The 23,314-nt window shown below is 42.6% G+C and overlaps 1 protein-coding gene across 1 annotated transcript in view; it reads left to right on the top strand.

The window, feature by feature from the left end:
* LOC126470119 (alpha-aminoadipic semialdehyde synthase, mitochondrial) overlaps window positions 1-23,314 on the top strand; it is a 287,313-nt gene that overhangs the window by 162,449 nt on the left and 101,550 nt on the right. Inside the window, exons 12-16 of the mRNA XM_050097723.1 lie at window positions 2,865-3,105; window positions 11,435-11,571; window positions 13,763-13,875; window positions 15,604-15,772; window positions 15,851-15,945. Of these exons, the coding sequence (XP_049953680.1) occupies window positions 2,865-3,105; window positions 11,435-11,571; window positions 13,763-13,875; window positions 15,604-15,772; window positions 15,851-15,945 (755 nt within the window). The remainder of the gene's footprint in view (window positions 1-2,864; window positions 3,106-11,434; window positions 11,572-13,762; window positions 13,876-15,603; window positions 15,773-15,850; window positions 15,946-23,314) is intronic.

Raw genomic sequence — 23,314 nt, 5'->3', positions numbered from 1 at the left:
GAACCTGCGACCGTAGCAGCAGCGTGGTTCCGGACTGAAGCGCCTAGAACCGCTCGGCCATAGCGGAAAGCGCAACAAAATCTGCTCGTCTGGACAGCTCGCAAAATCAAAGTTAATGATTTAACAAGATGCCGCAAATTATAACCAAATTAAGCAACACCAGTTGCATGGCAAAGTAAGCAAATAACGAACTGCTCAGAATGTAGATCACGCTTCCGCAATTTGCAAAACTTCCATTTCCCCAAATCAGGTAGTTTTGCCAGTCAGCACCACACAGTGGCTGGAGACGACTCTAGTTCAATGACAGTCCAAAGACGAATATCCAGAATCTAAGTTCACAGCCGTCCACTCTCCACTTCCAAAGAACACTATGCTGAAGGGACGACTCTATGCTATTGCCAGTGTGATGGACGAGAATATCGCTTGTTTCACAGAAGAACCGGGGGCGTGCAGCAGAAACTTCCCACTCTTCGTGTACAAAACGCACATTAACAAACACTAGGTTGGTTCCAGCCTGTAGCAGTGATGTCTCAGTTGGTTGGCTTTTCGTGCCAAGCACGGTGTGACGTGACTCAATTCAACTGCATTATCAAATTTTTCTGCTTTTGATGTCTGTGCAGTAAAGGCAAAAATTACGCACTCAATTATTCCCTAGGGACAGCTGTGGTGGCACAACGCCTCCTACCCACAGCTAGTCCAGGGTGCTGGCTCTGTCCACCATAGCACGAAGCAGCCAGCAACCTCACTTCCACGAAAACTGACCGTCTTCCTCTGCCGACAAAAGGTCCCTGAGACTAAACCATCAGTGCACCGTCCTAGCGCGAATAACGCGAAACTTTTCTCTCAGACACATAGGTCCACTACTCATAATACAATACCCAAAAAATATTGGCACATAATGAGACATTACCACATATAAGAATGCAGATTCCAATTAAATACCACACTGAGATATGTGATAATGTCACAAGACGCTTTATTTTTTAAAATGTTTACCAATCCTCAATTTTTTTAATTAACACTTATTTTGTGTTATCTAAGGTGTCTTTCACTGTACATTATATATTGCTTAAGAAGCGTGCTGTAATTTCATCTTTAAATACGTTGGTTTTAGCTATTTCAATCATTTCCTTTGGTAATATGTGGCACAGTTTCATTCCTCAGTAGAAAATAATGTTTTTTGTTTTTTGGTTAATTGTTCTTAGTACATGTAAGTTAAATCTCAATATGGCTCGATGACCATGAGTAGAACTGTTAGCGGAAAAATTAATGTTTTTTTTTTTTTTTTTTTTTTTTTAATGTGCATAGTGGTTTGCTAGATGTACTCAGATGGTGCAGTTACAATTCTCAACTATTTAAACAGATAAGCCCTATTACTGTCTTTAGTTATTGTTCTTATTATAATTTTCTTTATTTCGAATGTTTTGAGCGCTTGATCACAAAATAATCGTATCATACATAAGAACTGAGTGTACATAGGAGTAATATATAAATACAAGGCACTTTGCCATTAGACACTGATGACAGAAGTCTAAGGACATAGTTTTCTGATGACATTCTCTTTCTTGTCAGCTTTGGATACTCATTCCACTTCAAAAATAGTCAATATTTATTCCTAAAAAATTGTAGGTTTGTTACATAATTTATGTATCATCACCATTAAATATGGCACTATTATTTTCCCCTCTTCAAACTTATACTGATGTTTCTGGAATGAATTTTCACTCTGCGGCGTGGTGTACAATGATCTGAAACTTCCTGGCACTTAACAGCTGCCGGTCGGGGTGGCCGAGCGGTTCTAGGCGCTTCAGTCTGGACCCGCGCGACCGCTACGGTCGCAGGTTCGAATCCTGCCTCGGGAATGGATGTGTGTGACGTCCTTAGGTTGGTTAGGTTTAAGTAGTTCTAAGTTCTAGGGGACTGATGACCTCCGATATTAAGTCCCATAGTGCTCGGAGCCATTTGAACCACTTACAGATGTTACAGATGTACGCAACACCAGGTCTCAAATCTGTATTCGGGTACCACTCCGGTACACAGTTTTAATCTGCCAGGAAGTTTCATATCAGCGCACACTCCGCTGCAGAGTGAAAATTTAATTCTGGAAACATCCCCCAGGGTGTAGCAAAGCCATGTCTCCTCAATATCCTTTCTTCCAGGAGTGCTAGTTCTGCAAGTTTCACAGGAGAGCTTCTGTGAAGTTTGGAAGGTGGGAGACGAGTTACTGGCGGAATTATAGCTGTGAGGACGGGTCGTGAGTCTTGGTTGGGTAGCTCAGTTGGTAGAGCACTTGCCCGCGAAAGGCAAAGGTCCAGACTTCGAGTCTCGGTCCGGTACACGGTTTTAATCTGCCATGAAGTTTCAACTTCTGCGAAGTTTGGAAGGTACAAGATGAGGTACTGGCGGAAGCAGAGCTGTGGGGTGGGGGGCGTGAGTCGTGCTCGGGTAGCTCAGTTGGTAAAACATTTGCCTGCTGAAGGCAAGGTTCCAAGTTCGAATCCCTGTCTGGCACACAGTTTTAACATCATATTCGTGCTGTCTGTTTTTTTTGTGTTAGGTATTACTTTATTGCCTAATGAGTAGCTGTAAACATCCGTGAGGGTTTCATTAGCTTTCTGTACCAGGAGTTCTTGTGCCTTTTTCTGTAATTACATTGCAGTTGTCATTTGCAAAATGAACTTCTCCTCGTGCCTAACACAGCACAGGAAAGAAGAACTTATAAGAAGGACTTATAAGCTCATACCCAACGCTGTCGGAGAGTGGAGATTGAAACGAGTACATAACGGTGTTGAGCAGCATTAGGCGGTAGCGTGAATAGTGGTAGAGTAGTAGCTGTTGCATAAGCAGGCTGTGCTGTGTGGCAGCGTCGGCGCTGAAGGACGAGGCGGACGCCGTGGCGTCGCGCTACGCGTCGGTGCGGCCGGTGCTGGTGGACGTGCTGGACCGGCCCGAGACGCTGCGCGAGCTGGTGGCGTCCGCCGACTGCGTCGTCTCGCTGCTGCCCTACCGCCTGCACCACGTCGTCGCCGAGGCGTGCATCCACTGCCGCGTCAACATGATCACCGCCTCCTACTGCACGCCCGAGATGGCCAGCCTGCACCAGCAGTAAGTGCAGGCATTTCTAGCTTTCCAGTACCTTTGCTTTTCTCCTCAACGATTCTCAGCCAGTCCTGACCCCTGACAGAGTGGTGCAGTAAAAATCTAAGCAGATCGTTTCAGTCATTGATAGACGAACGCTGAGAAGCCATCGCGGTTTAAATTTCCGCTGACTATGTGATGTATTCACCAATAATTTGATTTGTTTTCTGCTACAAGTCACGATATTTTTTTTCCACGACACTTTTCGAGAAATGATTCCCATTTTCTAATACGTTATCCATTGTGCACTATGCCATTTATTTATGATGTTTTTGATGTATGAGGTTCTTCATTGTTCTATTGTCCGTACTATAATATATAAAGACGAGTAAGTTTGCTTGATTATTAATCTTTATATATAGTTAGTGGCGAAATTTGGAAGAACTTCTACTTACAGTTTTCTTGTGGATCATTCGGGCAGAATCTCACACATATTGAACATTACACACAATTTCTTGTGCACAGTATACATCGAAAATAACAAACGTGGAGAAGTAGAGCAAAATGTTAAAACTACTATACCCTCTATACAAAGGGCATAAAGTGGATGTGTTAGAAGACCTGGAGATATATTCACATTACAAAAAATATGAGGATAAAATATTGCACGAAAGACTTGAGCATGAAGCAATGAATTTCGTCAGATGCTTAAACAGTATACTTAAAAATAGTAACACATAGAAATAAGTACCATTGCAAATATATATAAGCAAATTGTGATCCAGATTATTAGGATAAAAACTCTCTGTGCAAAAATATATCATAGTCTGGGGAACACCTATAGCAATATCTCTGCTGTCTACATCTAAAAAATTCTTTGTAACTGTTTATGTACGTTTGTAATTCTAAATGTTAAAAGTCACATGAGGTCGTGTCTGGTGAATAAGCACTCCGTCTTCAGGCCACAAGTGGCCCATCGGGACCATCCGACCGCCGTGTCATCCTCAGGTCAGGATACAGATAGGAGGGGCGTGTGGTCAGCACACCGCTCTCCCAGTCGTTATGATGGTTTTCTTTGGCCGGAGCCGCTACTATTCGGTCGAGTAGCTCCTCACTTGGCGTCACGAGGCTGAGTGCAACCCGAGAAATGGCAACAGCGCATGGCGGCCAGGATGGTCACCCATCCAAGTTGCGGCCACGCCCGACAGCGCTTAACTTCGGTGATCTGACGGGAACCGGCGTATCCACTGCGGCAAGGCCGTTTGCCCTGGTGAATAAGGAGTCTGTGTTTTTCTTGCAGTACTGTTTTCGGCCAAAAATGCTTCACGCAAGCGGCATTGAACTTGTAAATAATACTTCTTGTTGATCGTTCACCCCTGCGGCAAGAAGTCATGCTGCACTATGACGTTAAAATCGAAGAACACAGTGAGCACAACCACATTTGAACGCAATTTTCAATCTATTTTCAGCCTTAGCGATCCAGAATGCTTCCACTGGGAAGACTGAGCGTTAGATTTGGCTCATATACGTAAACCTATGTTCCATCATATGTCACGACACGTTTCAATAGTTCTGGATCGATGTTGACTTCATCTAACGACTCCTGAGCAACTTGCATCGCTGCTATTTTTGTTCGAAATCGAACAATTTTGGGACAAATTTTGCTGTCCTACGTTTCATACCTAAAACACCAGAAAAAATGTTATGACATGAGCGAAATGATGTGCGAACACTGTCAACGACTTGTCTGGTTGTGATTCGTCGATCTTTCATAATCATTCCTTTCACTTTTTTCGCGATTTCATCGGTTGATGATGTGTTGGGGTGTCCACGGTGCTCGTCGCCTTTAACGTCTTCAGGGCCTTCTTCAAAGCGCTTATATACTCGTAAAACCGTTGTTTACTCATAGCAGACTAACCGTAAGCAACGTTTAACATTTATTAGCACATTTATAACGCTTGCAACTTGTTTGACAGTTGGCAACAGACTAAATATCAGATGTGTCTAACACTGTACAGTGGCCTTTCAGACAAATTTGCCAACAAAACAACGGAAAAATCACGCGAATCGGACTAATACAACATGCAGAACTACAAAATTCCCATTGCTTTTTGAACACGCCTTATACATGAGTATCCAAAGTTCACAGGTAACTTATTTCAGAGAATCTATCAGGATAGAAATTATGCCTCTAAAATGGATCCACAGGTGGAACCGGCAAATCACAGGAAGTTGAGTTAGGCGACGCCGAAAGAGAAAGCCCAAAAAATCAAAAAGTGAATAAGCAAAAGTGTGTGTGTGTGTGTGTGTGTGTGTGTGTGTGTGTGTGTGTGTGTGTGTGTGTGTGTGTGTGTTTGTGTTTGGGGAATGTTTTTTTGGAAATTTGTGGTAAGGTCCTGTGGGACCAAACTGCTAAGGTCATCGGTCCATGATAATTTCATGGACTCCATGCAAAAGCAATGTAACATTAACTGATGTACACAAATTATTATTATTATTATTACATTACAATACTTCGTATTTTTATGGTACTTAAACAATGTACTACTATTATTATAATATTTAAAGATTTGTTTTTTGTTAGTGTTCTTGTTATTATAATCATGGCACGTTGAAGGTGGAGGTGATGATAAGTTATAAAGCTATATTTGGAGGACGGTGGTGGGTGGGGGGGCGGGGAAGTGGGGGAGGCAGGGACAAATAGAAGACTGTGATCCCTCCGATCAGAACCGTACCGTGGATGCGGTCCTGGTTCCGTTCCACCCACTCAGGCCATCTCCCGCCTGGTCACAAAGATGGCTTCTGCAGCGTCAGTACTACCACTCTGTCCCCAGGAAGGAATATTCCGATTGGTGGCTTTTCACAGTATTCCTTCCTTTAATAAATTAAACCCTAGTATTGTTCATGATGTTAAAAAAAATTTAGCATGTAAATTATTTTGATGTCTGTCAATAAACCATTTCCTTTGAGATAACTGACAATGCTCGAACACAGTATATGTTCCAAAATCCTACTGTAAATCATCGTTAGCGATAGGGATCTGTAATTCAGCAGATTACTCCTATTTATTTTCTTGGGTATTCGTGTGACTTGTGCAGCTTTCCAGTCTTTAGGTATGGATCTTTCAACGAGCGATCGGTTGTGTATGTTTGCTAGGGATGGACTTATTAAATCAGCATACTCTGGAGGAACCTGGCCGGTATACAATCAGGACCGGAAGCCTTGCCTTTATTAAGGGGTTTAAGCTACACCAAGAATATCTACTTCTGTGTTACTCATGTTGGCACTTGTTCTTGGTACGAATTCTGGAATATTTACTTCGTCTTCTTTGGTGAAGGAATTTCGGAAAACCGTATTTAGTAACTTTGTTTTAGTGGCATTGTCATCAGTAACACCACCAGTGTTATCGCGCAGTCGGGGTATTGATTGCGTAGTTTCGCTGGTGTACTTTAGATTCGACCAGAATCTCTTTGGATTTTCTACAGATTTCGAGACAGAGTTTCGTTGTGGTAAGTAGCAAAAGCATATCGCATTGAAGTTCGCGCTACATTTCGAGCTTCTGTAAAACTTCTCCAATCTTAAGGATTTTGCGTTCTTTTAAATTTGGTATGCTTTTTTCGTCGCTTCGGCAACTGTGACCTAACCTGTTTTGTGCACCATGTGGAATCAATACCATCTTTTATTAAGTTATTTGGTATATGTCTCTCAATAGCCGTCGATACTACTTCCTTGAATTCATACCACATATGGTGTACGCTTACATATTAAGATTGGAAGGAGTGGACATTGTCTCTTAGAAAGGCCTCAAGCGAATTTTCATCTGCTTTGTTAAACAGATGTACCTTGCGTTTATTTTTGGTGGGTTTGGATGTTACTGTATTCAGTCTCGCTGCAACGACCTTGTGGTCACTAATCCCTGTATCCGTCATGATACTCCCTATTTGGTCAGAATTATTTGTTGCTAAGAGGTCATGAGTGTTTTCGCAGACATTTGCACTTCGAATGGACTTCTGAACTAAAGGCTCAAAATAATTTTCTGAGAACGCATTCAGAACGATTTCGGACGACGTTTTATGTCTGCCTCCGATTTGAAGGTTGGCCGCTCCAAACTCGCTGCCGGTACTGAGTAAGGCCAATAGACTTACATCGAAACAGCGGCTCTCATCGGTGCTATAGCTCTTCGGAAAGTGAACGAGTAGTAGAAAGTTTGGGTGTTTACTATCGGGAGCCGGCGAACTTTGGATTTGTTTGCCGCACCTATACAACCATGTATGGAGGAAAGACATCACAAAATATTAAAATTACGTTTCGTAAAACTACATTAGAAAGAAACATCATCAAGTTTAACCCTTTTTCCGGAGCCTTTTTTTGTAGTGACTCAGCGAAATTAATTTTGATATTGTATCAGAGTTGTGATCAATTGACGGTGTTTACTTTTTGATAATTTTATTTTTGTGATTTAGGACTAGAAACTATATGGTACAAATATTTCCCACAGCCCTCTTGTGCGCTTTTTTATGGTGGTAATTGTGCTTCCCATTATAGAAACAAGGCAGTTTTTTCCGTCTTCACCAGTGGCAACAGTAGTGATCTCACGTCAAACAGAAATGAGTCATTGTAGCAGTTTGTATACACTAGATACAGTGTGCTACCACAAGCTGTCAAGCATATCCTGAAGTAGTAAGACAGATTCACGAAATTAGTACGATATAGAAACAGCCAAAGTTGCAAGATTCGCTTTTAATTTAATTCATGACTAGTTTCGGGTTATCTCAACCCATTTTCAAATCATCCAGACATAGAAAATTGTATTTGCCTTATAGCACATAAACCGTCTCAAGATTATACATATACGAACATGAAGATAGAGGTAAACTTGCCCGAGAATGTCGACTAACAGAGTTTCAGGAACCGTCCTTAAGTGATGTCTCTAGGAATTTGCGACAACCCCATATGTATCACTGACATAGGAATCATGAGGACAAGATTAGAATAATTACAGAACTCACAGACGCATTCAGTCAGTCATTCTTCCCGTATTCCATATGTGAATGGAATGGGAAGAAACCCTAATAACTGGCACAATGACACGTACCCTCTTCAGAGCATATCGCGGAGGTCTGCAGAGAACAGATGTAGATTATTACTTAAATGCTAAGGTCATCAGTCCCTAAGCTTACACAATAATTAACCTAAATTATCCTAAGGACAAACACACACACCCATGCCCAAGGGAGGACTCGAACCTCCACCGGGACCAGCCGGACAATCCATGACTGCAGCGCCCGAGACCACTTGGCTGATCCCGCGCAGCGAGTCCACTGTAAACTCGAGCCAACATATCGAGGGTAGATTGAAGTCACCACCAACTGTATAAGTGTATGAGTGGACAACCTATCTGAAATGAGACTCAAGTTTTCTTTGAAATGTTCAGCAGCTAAATCATCTGAGTCGAAGGGTTCATCCCTTAGCAGTGTTCCATACATACACATTGGCAATCACGAACCCTGAAGCTCATAAGCCCAACTTAAAATGTTCTTCCGTAGACGGCGATCTTTTGCACTTTGGATTCACTTCTTATTCACACCCAGCTGCTGGAGACCGTCGTGCAGTTCATCCTCCCGTCGCTTCTCTTGGTGTTCCAATTAGAAGTGTACCATTAGATTTTCTCGTAAGCATAGCTTTGAGCACGGCAAGTGTCTGGTCTCCCGGCAATGTGCCTTGCCAAGCTTTCACTGCGTGCTTTCATTTTCTGCTTATATTCGTTCGTCTCATCAGGGCGTACAGACCTTCGTTCCTTCTACGTCTGCAGGTGTTCTCTTGGCGAATTGGTACAAAGATGTTTCTTATGATTTTCCGTTCATAGATCAACAGGTTTTCTTCATCCTTTTTGTAGTGATTAAGGTTTCTGTCCCATATTACAATACTGGTAATGTCACTGCATTATAGGCTTTACGGCTGGTGTTAATTAATAGTTTTTTGGAAGATATTATCTGCTTCAGACTGAAATAAGTTTTAGTCACGTTGATTAATTTCTTGTTTAGCTCCAACTGTGGAGAAACGAAACAGACGAATTAGTAAATTGTTCTTGCGAGAACTGAGAGGGCACTATAATATGCACGCTGCTCCAACCATGCACGTGTACATCGCCACATAATAAGACTATGACTGAGTACATGATTTCTCACATAACGAGAAACATAGGGAAAGTTTCTGCTGGAAAGTTCAGCAATAGCCAGATTACTTTTGTAGGAATTTCAGTGGGAAAGAGCAGCCTTGTAGACAGCAGCACATCACAGTTTAAGGTAAATACCACGTGCAGAGGCATTCACCAGCTTGAGTCCACTGTTCAAATGTTCAAATGTATGTGAAATCTTATATTACTTAAATGCTAAGGTCATCAGTCCCTAAGCTTACACAATAATTAACCTAAATTATCCTAAGGACAAACACACACACCCATGCCCAAGGGAGGACTCGAACCTCCACCGGGACCAGCCGGACAATCCATGACTGCAGCGCCCGAGACCACTTGGCTAATCCCGCGCAGCGAGTCCACTGTAAACTCGAGCGGCCTTGGGTAACCTTGCGCTCAAATTAGTCACTTGACCAACCATCCACCGTAGACTTGATTGTCATCCTAAATAGTACCGAAGTTTGAACCGGAATTGGGCGATTTTTGTTGTGTTGGCAGAAGAGCCAACACCGTGTTACTAGTGGAGGCCGAAATGCACGCGTTTTAGCTCACGCAGGCTGGCGTGAGGAGGGAAGAACTATACTGACATGAGGTCTGGAACACGACAAGGAATTAGAATTCAGAAAGCGGACGTAGCTAGTTTGATACTTAACTTTAATCCATTAATGATGAACGTCGCTCTTGACGGTACATGATTCACAATATTATCTGTTCAGAATACATTCATAGTAACTGAATATGGCTCCTTGCTAGGTCGTAGCAAATGACGTAGCTGAAGGCTATGCTAAACTGTCGTCTCTGCAAGTGAGAGCGTATGTAAACAGTGAACCATCGCTATCGAAGTCGGCTGTACAACTGGGGCGAGTGCTAGGGAGTCACTCTGGACTAGACCTGCCGTGTGGCGGCGCTCGGTCTGCAATCACTGATAGTGACGACACGCGGGTCCGACGTGTACTAACGGGCCGCGGCCGATTTAAAGGCTACCACCTAGCAAGTGTGGTGTCTGAGGTGACACCACAATTTTCGTAGTACTGACCAACATCATAACGTATGTGTAGGAGCAATTTTGTAAAGAAACGTCCAATTAATCTTTCATATTATTGTGCTTAGGATTAACGTAAAGAAACATCCAATTAAACTTTCATAATATTGTGCTTAAGATTAATGTTCTTTCAGAGAGTTAATATTTAACATTGTTGTGTATAAACTTATTTCACTTTTTGATGTTGGCAAGATGCGTTATCCATTGCGCTGATTTTATGTTGGCGAGTTGAAAACTGTGTGAAAAGCTGTAATTTGGTGAGAAATACTGCGACATTAAACTTGTCATTTCACCTCACACAGTTGTTCTCAATTCAAGAATAAGAAAGCAAAAACAAACCTATCCCCACCCTTGCACTGTTCGGTATGGAAGTCTGGATTTGACATTCGGACCTACCCTTCCAATTCTTTAGCCCTCACTAAGATGTAGTTAGGGGCCCTTCCCCCAGTTTTCAATAGTCACCTTTGTCAGCCGAAAAGTCTTTACAGCTCAGTAAAACAAGAGAGTGTCCAAGCTATCTCTTAGAACCTCTTAAAGTCGTTGATATCTCTCTGAGCCATATCAGTGCGGCCATTAAGTCTGTTAAAAATCCTCGACAGTAGACTGCACTTTACATATCATATCACCTTGGGAAATCCAAGTAAAATTTCTAACAAAACATTTGTGAGTATTTCAACCTATAGCTCGCCGCTGAAGTTTTCAATGCAGCTAATGTAACTGAAAGCCGAATTAGTACGTCTAATGAGTGCAAGCATCGTATTTTGAATATGTGGAATTGAGTTCTAGTATACAATTTTATCTGTCGATAGTTTTCAACAAATTTATCCACAAACGTATGAGATAATAGTGACTATTTTAGCAGTCCAGACTGTAACTGTGAAGTAAGAAATAAATATCAAGCTTTCACCTCGCGTAAAAATATTTGTTTTCAGAAAACTGATGATATTTCTATATTGTAAATAATGCTGTTGTATTAGTGTGGAAGGTGGTAAATCATTGTAAACTAACCATGTACAATAATTCCTTAAAAGTTGATACGAAGAAGGGAGGTCTTAAAATTGATTTAGATATTATTTCAGATTGTTTCCCTGTTTAAAATTCTGTCAATGCTTTTACAGAGCCGTCGATGCTGGAATAACAATTGTTAACGAAGTTGGTCTGGATCCTGGAATAGACCATCTTCTTGCCATGGAGTGCTTCGAAGAAATTCACCAAGCTGGAGGCAAAGTGGAATCGTTCATTTCATACTGCGGAGGTACGCTGCCGTTGTAGAGTCACTTGAACATCTCATCGGATTATTCATCAGTATTGTTTTCAGTTCTTTTTTTTTTTGTTTCCAGCTCATTTCCACATTTTTCCATTTGTTCTGGAATCTGCGCCTGTCATGACCCGGTCGGCCAACTCTATTTTAGTCAGTATCACGTCAATGGAGGCTTCCGCAGATTAAATTCGTCAGACGTTCAGTTGCTGCAATAGGGGTCGAGCTTAATTGACATAGGGCTGTATTAGTTAGAGTGAGGTGTGTAAGATAATGGGTATAAACTCTAAATTTCCACATAAATTTCTCTGCTTTAAAGAGTTATTTCTACATGAAACCTGCGAAATATGGCACCCATAGTGCATCATAAAAACCCTGGATACCAAAGGGCATTAAAGTGTCTTGTTGTAGGAAGAGCGAGCAGTGCGAAAACATCGGGATAAGCACAAATGTGCAATTGCACTTTTGGTATCAAGGTATTATTTTTTAGTAAGATGATCTATAAAAAATCAAAATGGTTTCATGTTATCTCAGAGATTAAAAATTCAGAAAATATAATCATTAAATGGGGAGCACAGTTAGAAGAGGAAGTATAAGTCTGTAAAGAATTATGATGATCTAGTTATTAAATATAATGATCAACTTGTTCATGACCAAAACATGTGTAGCAAGCCTCTTTGAAAAAACTGTATATTCCTAGATTAAATGAGATTTTTGATATGGGTAACTTGAAAGAATAAGCATTCCAGTATATATGACAATCAATACCACAAGCTTCAACCAATCTGATGTCGCTCTAACTTATTCCAGGGAAATCGGAATAGTAAAGGGCAATCTTTCAACATCAAAATTCTCAAGATATTTTCACATTTCGAGCGAAATATTAAAATACTATTCTTTTGATATAGGAATTGTAGTCACTCACACACATAGTGCAATATTTTCGTATGGCATTTTTTTTACACAGACTAAAGTATGTCATTTTTAATCCTCTCTTTAACTAAGGTGTTAGAATAGGTATTAAAGACTATCGACCTTAGAAGTGCTAACTTTCTTCTCAAAAATTTTAGAAAGGGTAATGTACATAAGGATGGTAGATTATATACGCAAATATAAGATACTGAGTTTCTCGAGATTTGGATAACAGATAGGCTGCTCTACTAAATATATCATCTAATACTTCAGCAACCAAATATTAAAATATCGGAATGACAAAATTTCAGCTAGCGGGATTTTTTGTGATCTGTCTAAGGAATTTGATTTTTCAAATTAAAAAATTCTTTTGGAGACAGTTAGAATTACTGCTTTCTGGGAACAATGAGCAAGTGGTTCTCTTCATGTATAACTGATAGGAAGCAAAGTGTCATGCTAGATGGCTCATGCAGTTTTCATGATGAACCTTTTTCTGAATATTACTATCTGTATTCAATATTGGAACCACTTCTCTTACACTGATAGAGCTGAAAGAGTACACATTGCCGATGATATAAGCATTATAATAAAGTCAAATCATGGTGCGACAGAAGAAGAAAAAGTAAATGAAATAGTCGCAATGATTGACTGCTACTCGGTACATGGTCCATCACCTATCTTGGAAAAATACAGTTCATTCAATTCTGTACACGACAGGATATATCATCGTCCATGGCAATGGAGCAGAAAGAAAAGGAACTATGTATAGATGTATGTTTCCAGTTCCTCGGTATGCGTATAAACTTTATAGTACAGATCTTCTCAAACTCTTCGGCAAGATTTCCTCGATGTTAATACCATATAAATTCAATGTACAGTTCACAATAAAGCAACGTTAAAACACATCTAAGCGTTTGACGAGTCACGTCCTTACAATAAGCCTGTTCTTTTTTAAATTATCAGTCAGATGTACTTGAACCTGCAAAGCAGCAGTCACAAAATAGTCATTAGGACAAAAAGTCCCCGTCTTACCTTAAAATTCGATCACCGGAGTTTCTTCTTTCTGTCAGCACTGTTTCTGACCGCGGCCACCTACTATCACAACAGCTGGTTTCCAGTACGATGGTTTCTCCAATGTTCACACAACTGCCGACTAATCTTGTGTAGCACCGCCCGATCAATAGGACATAGGCTTTCCTATTTAACAATTAAACTTCGAATTTTCTATGTGAGCACATTTCAAGTCTTCAGATACTACGGACATTCCTTTCCACAGGCTTGCCGGCTCCCGAGTGCTCCGACAACCCACTGAGGTACAAGTTTAGCTGGAGCCCTCTCTCTGTCCTAAGGAACGTTATGGGCACAGCGCGGTATACTATGAATGGCAAGGTAAGCCACGATTGCGATCTTGTTTTAACATTGCTAGAAGAGAAAACTTTATATGAGTGGCAAATTTGTTACACTACTGGCCATTAAAATTGCAGCACCAAGAAGAAATGCAAATGATAAATGGGTATTCATTTGACAAATATATTATCCTAGAACTGACATGTGATTACATTTTCACGCAATTTGGGTGCATAGATCCTGAGAAATCAGTACCCAGAACAACTACCTGTGGCCGTAATAACGGCCTTGATACGCCTGGGCATTGAGTCAAACAGAGCTTCGATGCCGTGTACAGGTACAGTTGCCCATGCAGCTTCAACACGATACCACAGTTCATCAAGAATAGTGACTGGCGTATTGTGACGAGCCAGTTGCTCGGCCACCATTGGCCAGACGTTTTCAATTGGTGATAGATCTGGAGAATGTGCTGGCCAGGGCAGCAGTCGAACATTTTCCGTATCCAGAAAGGCCCGTACAGGACATGCAACATGCGGTCGTGCATTTTCCTGCTGAAATGTAGGGTTTCGCAGGGATCGAATGAAGGGTAGAGCCACGGGTCGTAACACATCTGAAATGTAACGTCCACTGTTCAAAGTTCCGTCATTGCGAACAAGAGGTGACCGAGACGTGTAACCAATGGCACCCCATACCATCGCGCCGGATGATACGCCAGTATGGCGATGACGAATATACGCTTCCAATGTGCGTTCACCGCGATATCGCCAAACACGGATGCGGCCATCATGATGCTGTATACAGAACCTGGATTCATTCGAAAAAATGACGTTTTGCCATTCGTGCACTCAGGTTCGTCGTCGAGTACACCATCGCAGGCGCTCCTGTCTCTGATGCACCGTCAAGGTTAACCGCAGCCATGGTCTCCGAACTGATAGTCCACGCTGCTGCAAACGTCGTCGAACTGTTCGTGCAGATGGTTGTTGTCTTGCAAACGTCCCCATCTGCTGACTCAGGGATCGAGACGTGGCTGCACGATCCGTTACAGCCATGCGGATAAGATGGCTGTCATCTCGACTATTAGTGATACGAGGGGCCGTTGGGATCCAGCACGGCGTTCCGTATTACCCTCCTAAACCCACCGATTCCATATTCTGCTAACAGTCATTGGATCTCGACCAACTCGAGCAGCAATGTCGCGATACGATAAACCCCAATCGCGATAGGCTACAATCCGACCTTTATCAAAGTCGGAAACGTGATGGTACGCATTTGTCTTCCTTACACGAGGCATCAAAACAACGTTTCACCAGGCAACGCCGGTCAACTGCTGTTTGTGTATGAGAAATCGGTTGGAAACTTTCCTCATATCAGCACGTTGCAGGTGTCGCCACCGGCGCCAACCTTGTGTGAAAGCTCTGAAAAGCTAATCATTTGCATATCACAGCTCCTTCTTCCTGTCGGTTAAATTTCGCGTCTGTAGTGCGTCATCTTCGTGGTGTAGCAATTTTATTGGCCTGTAGTGTAGTTGCTTTAGTTACAAACACTATTACGACTACACATATTTTGTTGTTTTGCTGCTACTTCGTCATCATGAATGGATGTCATTCTCGAAGATAACAGCTGTTGCTAGTGAAAGGTGGATACCTGAAAGTACCAACCACTGACGTTGGCTAAATATTAGCTAAACAACAAACTCACAGCTGGCTTAACAAACGCTGTTAGGTAGCACGAGAAATTGCGTGAAATTAGCGGTAGTGATGTGTGTTCCAGGTGGTGGACATCCCGGAGGGCGGCGCGCTGCTGTCCGAGGTGCGCGACCTGGACTTCCTGCCCGGCTTTGCGCTGGAAGGTTTTCCGAACCGCGACTCCACCAAATACGCCGAGCTGTACGACGTGCGAGAGGCGCACACCATGCTCCGCGGCACGCTGCGCTACAGGGGTGCGTCTCCAGTCTACCTTTCCTCTTCAGCACCTGCTGCCCACCACCGGCAAGCTCTAATCCTTGTTTCGCTTTCAGGCTTCTCCGACACCATGCAAGGCATCCTACTGCTCGGGCTGCTCGACCCCAACCCGCATCCCGTGCTGCACCCTAAAGGTCCTGAGATCACTTGGGTATGTAGCATTTATCGTTACACAGCAAAGAGAGAACTAAAAGAAGTGCTAAGTCTCCGTTACAAACGGCTGATTTTTGCCGTATAGTCAAAATATAATGCCACATTTCAAATGAAACCATTTTTTCGATGACTGACCGTGCTGAGATAGGTAACTACGCTCCTGATACGGCCTTAATAGAAGTGCTTTTCCATCCTCAACCTCCCACTTCTGGCTGCACTATTTGACGTGAAGCTGTATCATGGGGAGAATTGTGAGGAGTGGATATTGTGTATAATGTTGTGTATGTTTTGTTAATGGTGAACATGGAATGGGAGCCAGTAATAGGGAAGACGCCGTGCTTAGCATTCCTATTTCAAGGATGTTTTACTATCAACAATGTTTTAAGGCATCCCTCCATAAATTAGTGTGGAGAAGTTTGAAAAATACTTGAGGCATTGGTGGGCAATGTGGTGACCAAGAAATATTCACAACTGTCTTCTCTATTTATGTTCTTTGTTGTTGTGGTCTTCAGTCCAGAGACTGGTTTGACGCAGCTCTCCATGCTACTTAATCCTGTGCAAGCTTCTTCATCTCCCAGTACCTACTGCAACCTACATCCTTCTGAATCTGTTTAGTGAATTCATCTCTTGGTCTCCCTCTGCGCTTTATAGCCTCCACGCTGCCCTCCAATACTAAATTGGTGATCCCTTGATGCCTCATATTATGCCCTACCAACCGCTCCCTTCTTCTAGTCAAGTTTTACAATTCTGTTCAGCACCTCCTCATTAGTTATGTGAACTACCCATCTAATCTTCAGCATTCTTCTGTAGCACCACATTTCGAAAGCTTCTATTCTCTTCTTGTCTAAACTATTCATCGTCCATGTTTCACTTCCATACGTGGCTATACTCCATACAAATACTTTCAGAAACGACTTCCTGACACTTAAATCTATACTCGATGTTAACAAATTTCTCTTCTTCGGAAATGCTTTCCTTGCCATTGCCAGTATACATTTTATATCCTCTCTACCTCGACCATCGTCAGTTATTTTGCTCCCCAAATAGCAATACTCATTTTACTACTTTAAGCGTCTCATTTCCTAATCTAATTCCCTCAGCATCACCCGATGTAATTCGACTACATTCCATTATTCTCGTTTTTCTTTTGTTGATGTTCATCTTATATCCTCCTTTCAAAACAACGTCCATTCCGTTCAGGTGCTCTTCCAGGTCCTTTGCTGTCTCTGACAGAATTACAATGTCATCGGCGAACCTCAAAGTTTTTATTTCTTCTCCATGGATTTTAATTCCTACTCCAAATTTTTCTTTTGTTTCCTTTACTGTTTGCTCAATATACAGATTGAATAACATCGGGGAGAGGCTACAACCCTGTCTCACTCCCTTCCCAACCACAGCTTCCCTTTCATGTCTCTCGACTCTTATAACTGCCATCTGGTTTCTGTACAAATTGTAAATAGCCTTTCGCTCCGTGTATTTTACCCCTGCCACCTTCAGAATTTGAAAGAGAGTATTCCAGTCAACTTTGTCAAAAGCTTTCTCTAAGTCTACAAATGCTAGAAACGTAGGTTTGCCTTTCTTTAATATATTTTCTAAGACAAGTCGTAGGTTAAGTATTGCCTCGCGTGTTCCAGCATTTCTACGGAATCCAAACTGATCTTCCCCGAGGTCGGCTTCTACCACTTTTTCCATTCGTCTGTAAAGAATTCGTGTTAGTATTTTGCAGCAGTGGCTTATTAAACTATTTCGGTAATTTTCACATGTGTCAACACCTGCTTTCGTTGGGATTGGATTTATTATATTCTTCTTGAAGTCTGCGGGTATTTCGCCTGTCTCATACGTCTTGCTCACCAAATGGTAGAGTTTTGTCAGGACTGGCTCTCCCAAGGCTTACAGTAGTTCTAATGGAATATTGTATAAACCCCGGGTCTTGTTTCGACTTAGGTCTATCAGTGCTCTGTCAAACTCTTCACGCAGTATCATATCTCCCATTTCATCTTCACCTACATCCTCATTAATTTCCATAATATTGTCCTCAAGTACATCGCCCTTGTATAGACTCTCTATATACTCCTCCCACCTTTCTGCTTTCCCTTCTTTGCTTAGAATTGGGTTTCCATCTGAGCTCTTGATATTCATACAAGTGGTTCTCTTTTCTCCAAAGGTCTCTTTAATTTTCCTGTAGGCAGTATATATCTTACCCCTAGTGAGATAAGCCTCTACATCCTTACATTTGTCCTCTAGCCATCCCTGCTTAAGGATTTTGCACTTCCTGTCGATCTCATTTTTGAGACGTTTGTATTCCTTTTTGTCTGCTTCATTTACTGCATTTTTATATTTTCTCCTTTCATCAGTTAAATTCAATATCACTTCTCTTACCCAAGGATTTCTATTAGCCCTCGTCTTTCTACCTACTTGATCCTCTGCTACCTTTACTATTTCGTCTCTCAAAGCTACCCATTCTTCTTCTACTGTATTTCTTTCCCCCATTCTTGTCAATCGTTTCCTAATGCTCTCCCTGAAGCTCTCTACAACCTCTGGTCCTTTCAGTTTATCCAGGTCCCATCTTCTCAAATTCCCACCTTTTTTGCAGTTTCTTCAGTTTTAATCTACAGTTCATAACCAATAGATTGTTGTCAGTGTCCACATCTGCCTCTGGAAAAGTCTTACAATTTAAAACCTGGTTTCTGAATCTCTGTCTTACCATTATATAATCTATCTGAAACCTGTCAGTATCTCCAGGCTTCTTCCATGTACACAACCTTCTTTTATGATTCTTGAACCAAGTGTTAGCCATGATTAAGTTATGCTCTGTGCAAAATTCTACAAGGCGGCCTCCTCTTTCATTTCTTCCCCCCAATCCATATTCACCTACTATGTTTCCTTCTCTACCTTTTCCTACTCTCAAATTCCAGTCACCCATGACTATTAAATTTTCGTCTCCCTTCACTACCTGAATAATTTCTTTTATCTCATCATACATTTCATCAATTTCTTCATCATCTGCAGAGCTAGTTGGCATATAAACTTGTACTACTGTAGTAGGTGTGGGCTTCGTGTCTATCTTGGCCACAATAATGTGTTCACTATGCTGTTTGTAGTAGCTTACCCACACTCCTATTTTTCTATTCATTATTAAACCTACTCCTGCATTACCCGTATTTGATTTTGTATTTACAACCCTGTATTCACGTGACCAAAAGTCTTGTTCCTCCTGCCACCAAACTTCACTAATTCCCACTATATCTAACTTTAACCTATCCATTTCTCTTTTTAAATTTTCTAACCTACCTGCCCGATTAAGGGATCTGACATTCCACGCTCCGATCCGTAGAACGCCAGTTTTCTTTCTCCTGATAATGATGTCCTCTTGAGTAGTCCCCGCCCAGAGATCCGAATGGGGGACTATTTTACCTCCGGAATATTTTACCCAAGAGGACGCCGTCATCATTTAACCATACAATAAAGGTACATACCCTCGGTAAAAATTGCGGCTGTAGTTTCCCCTTGCTTTCAGCCGTTCGCAGTACCAGCACAGTGTTACAAGGCCAGATCAGTCAATCGTCCAGACTGTTGCCCCTGTAACTACTGATAAGGCTGCTGCCCCTCTTCAGGAACCACACGTTTGTCTGGCCTCTCAACAGATATCCCTCCGTTGTGGTTGCACCTTTGGTACGGCTATCTGTATCTCTGAGGCACGCAAGCCTCCCCGCCAGCGGCAAGGTCCATGGTTCTATTTATAGGCAGCCGAATTCAGAATATTATTGTTGTTCGTGTCAGAACCACGGCTGAAATTTTCTAAGTCACTTTTAACAATAATTATACTGAAATAATTAATGATGGCTCAAGGATGAACGATAAATAACTATGAATATACACTGCCTGTCAAAACGGTGAAGCATCCAGAAGGGAAAGAGGAAAAACAAAAAATCTCATGGGGTGATATGGTATGTGACGGTATTTCGGTGATTTCATAATCGAGTCAGATTTACACTGAAGCACCAAAGAAACTGGTATAGGCATGCGTATTCAAATACAGAGGTATGTAAACAGGCAGAATACGGCGCTGCGGTCGGCAACGCCTATACAAGACAAGTGTCTGGCGCAGTTGTTCAATCGATTACTGCTGCTACAATGACAGGTTGTCAAGAATTAAGTGAGTTTGAACATGGTGTTAAAGTCGGCGCACGCACGATGGGACACAGCATCTCTGAGGTAGTGACGAAGCGGGGATTTCCCCGCACGACCATTTCACGAGTGTACCGTGAATATCAGGAAACCGGTAAATCATCAAATCTCCGACATTGCTGCGGCCAGAAAAAGATCCTGCAATAACGGGACCAATAACGATTGAAGTGAATCGTTCAACGTAACAGAAGTGCAACCTTTCCACAAACTGCTGCAGATTTCAATGCTGGTGCGCAACCGCTACGGTCGCAGGTTCGAATCCTGCCTCGGGCATGGATGTGTGTGATGTCCTTAGGTTAGTTCCGTTTAAGTAGTTCAAAGTTCTAGGGGACTGATGACCTAAGATGTTAAGTCCTATAGTGCTCAGAGTCATTTGAACCAGTTTTTTAATGCTGGGCCATCAACAAGTGTCAGCGTGCGAACCATTCAACGAAACATCATGGATATGGGCTTTCTTAGCCGAAGCCCACTCTTATACCCTTGATGACTGCACGATACAAAGCTTTACGTCTCGCCTGGATCCGTCAACACAGACATTGAACTGTTGATGACTGGAAACACGTACGAACGAGTCTCGTTACAAATTGTATCGAGCGGACGGACGTGTACGGGTATGGAGACACCCTCATGAATCCATGGACCCTGCATGTTAGCAGGGGACTGTTCAAGCTGGTAGAGGCTCCTTAATGGTGTGGGGCGTTTGCAGCTGGAATGATATGGGACACCTGATACGTCTAGATACGACTCTGACAGGTTACACGTGCGTTAGCATCCTGTCTTATCATCTGCATCCATTCGTGTCCACCGTGCTTTCCGACGGACTTGGGCAATTCCAGCTGGAGAATGCGACACCCCACACGTCCAGCATTGCTACAGAGTGGCTCCAGGAACATTCTTCGGAGTTTAAAAACTTCCACTGGTCACCAGACTCCCCAGACATGAACTTTACTGAAAATATCCTGGATGCCTTGCAACATGCTGTTCAGAAGATATCTCCACTCCCTCGTGCTCTTACGGATTTATGGACAGCCCTACAGGATTCATGATGTCAGTTCCCTCCAGCAGTACTTCAGACATTAGTCGAGTACATGCCACGTCGTGTTGCGGCACTTCTGCGTGCTCGCGGGGGCCCCACACGCTATTAAGTTAGTGTACCAGTTTCTTTGGATCTTCAGTGTATAAGGAACTTGGCAGTATGATCCCGCTTATTAATATGACGTCGTGCCCCATTTGACCTGAATACATGTACTGAGTCGGTTATGGAGGCCGTCATAATGTCGTTGTATACTCCCCGGAGGCAAGCTGGCCCACGACTGTTTTAACTGCATCTTGATATCCCAGGTACTGAGACGGAGCTGATGTTCGAACTGGTTCCTGGATCGGGGACAGATCTAGGGATATTTCTGGCCATGGAAGTACCTCGGTATCACGCAGACAGTTCATGGAGACATGTTCCATGTCTGGAATACTATTGTCCTGCTAAAAAATGTCACCACGATAATGTCACGTGAGAGGTAGCATGAAGACGCAGGATGTCCGTGACGTACGGTTGTGTCGTCAGAGTTCTCTCAATCTCTACCAGCTGTTATCTGAAGTCACACCCGATGACTATCGCATCATGATGTCAGGAGTAACACTGCTGTGCCTCTCAAAACACTGGAAGAACGGAACTTCTCTCCAGGTCGCCGCCATATTAGCCGATGGTGGTCATCACAGATACCGCAAAAACCGTCATTCATCACTGAACACAATGCGACGCGATTCACCAGTTCAACTTTATGTTTATGGCACCACTCCAAGCGCAGCCGCTTGTGTTGTGGTGTTGACGGCAGCCAATGCATGTGCGGCCGTAATTCCTTATCTGGCTCCTGCTATTCTTCGATCAGTGGTGTGGAGTGATACAGAATTTTGCAGGTAGTCCATTAAATCGATTACTTGTTCTCGGATGTCAGGCTCAAATGTGCCTAGTGCACAATACGACACTCCTCCTTTGTGGTGATCAATTGTCGTCGACCGGAATCTTGACAACGAGTTTTCCCTCTCTCACGTTTCCATGCATTCCAGCACTGTCACATTCGACTGCTTCGCAAATACAGATATTGCAGGATTCGACCAGTCGGCCAAATGTGAACCCACAATGTGATCCGTTTCAAGCTCTGTCAGCTCATGAGCACGCTTTCTCCGACGAGAACACGTCATCTCTGTGTTCACAGTGATCACTCAACATCTCACTCGTCACACCCTATATGAACCGTACCAGGCCGGGTAATAACACAAAACACGGAAAATACTAGGAAACTCCGGTGGACATTGTATCTGTCACAGATAATTACAGCGCTAATCATTTACGTACTCGCCAGTGGTGTGTACATGTACAAATTTGCATTCACATCCGACTACTTCTTCTGGGTGCTTCAGCTTTTTGTCAGGCAGTGTATTTCTTTCAAGCCAGAGGAGAAAATAATAGAACGGAATGTAAACAATTAATAAACATTATTTATTTACGTTATAGGAAGACAAACAAAATAAAGATAAATAGGAAATTGTCCTCCACTCAACTAATGCTAACTGCATGAGGTTGCAGTTAGGAGGAAAAAAAAAAAAAAAAAAAAGTCTCTGAGCACTATGGAACTTAACATCTGAGGTCATCAGTCCCCTAGAACTTAGAACTACTTAAACCTAACTAACCTAAGGACATTACACACATCCATGCCCGAGGCAGGATTCGAACCTGCGACCGTACGGGTCGCGCGGTTCCTAGGAGAAACAGAGGTCGTCCGGAACCTGTTGCTAAATTTCAGTCTCGTTGCACTCCTATGTAGCTAGTGACAGTTCTAATGGTTTGAATCTTGGTCACTTGTGTTTCAGTTACACTCCCTCGTCAGTATATCGGAGGAGGGAACCCGGAATTAAAGAGTACCTTTTCAATGGAGTTGGTTTTAACCAACCTCTGTCGTTAAGGTCGATATCCATCTAGCTTCCTGGCATAGACTTGCTCTAGATGTACCCACTGCCTAGTGGACTAACACGGGAAAAGTAGATCTGTTCCCAGTGTGTGTGGCTGAGTACGTCACTGATACTTCTGTAGTTTCCTGACCATTCTCTTTCTTGCCGATGCTTTATATCTAGTGGTGCTTAAAAGTCAGGGTACAGCCCAAAGTTACCATCAAGCTCCTTTG

The sequence above is a fragment of the Schistocerca serialis genome, chromosome 3 (genome assembly GCF_023864345.2).
Source record: "Schistocerca serialis cubense isolate TAMUIC-IGC-003099 chromosome 3, iqSchSeri2.2, whole genome shotgun sequence".
Taxonomy (NCBI): Eukaryota; Metazoa; Arthropoda; class Insecta; order Orthoptera; family Acrididae; genus Schistocerca; species Schistocerca serialis.
Note: the sequence above shows the minus strand (reverse complement) of the source record. Positions and strands in the feature narration are given on the sequence as shown.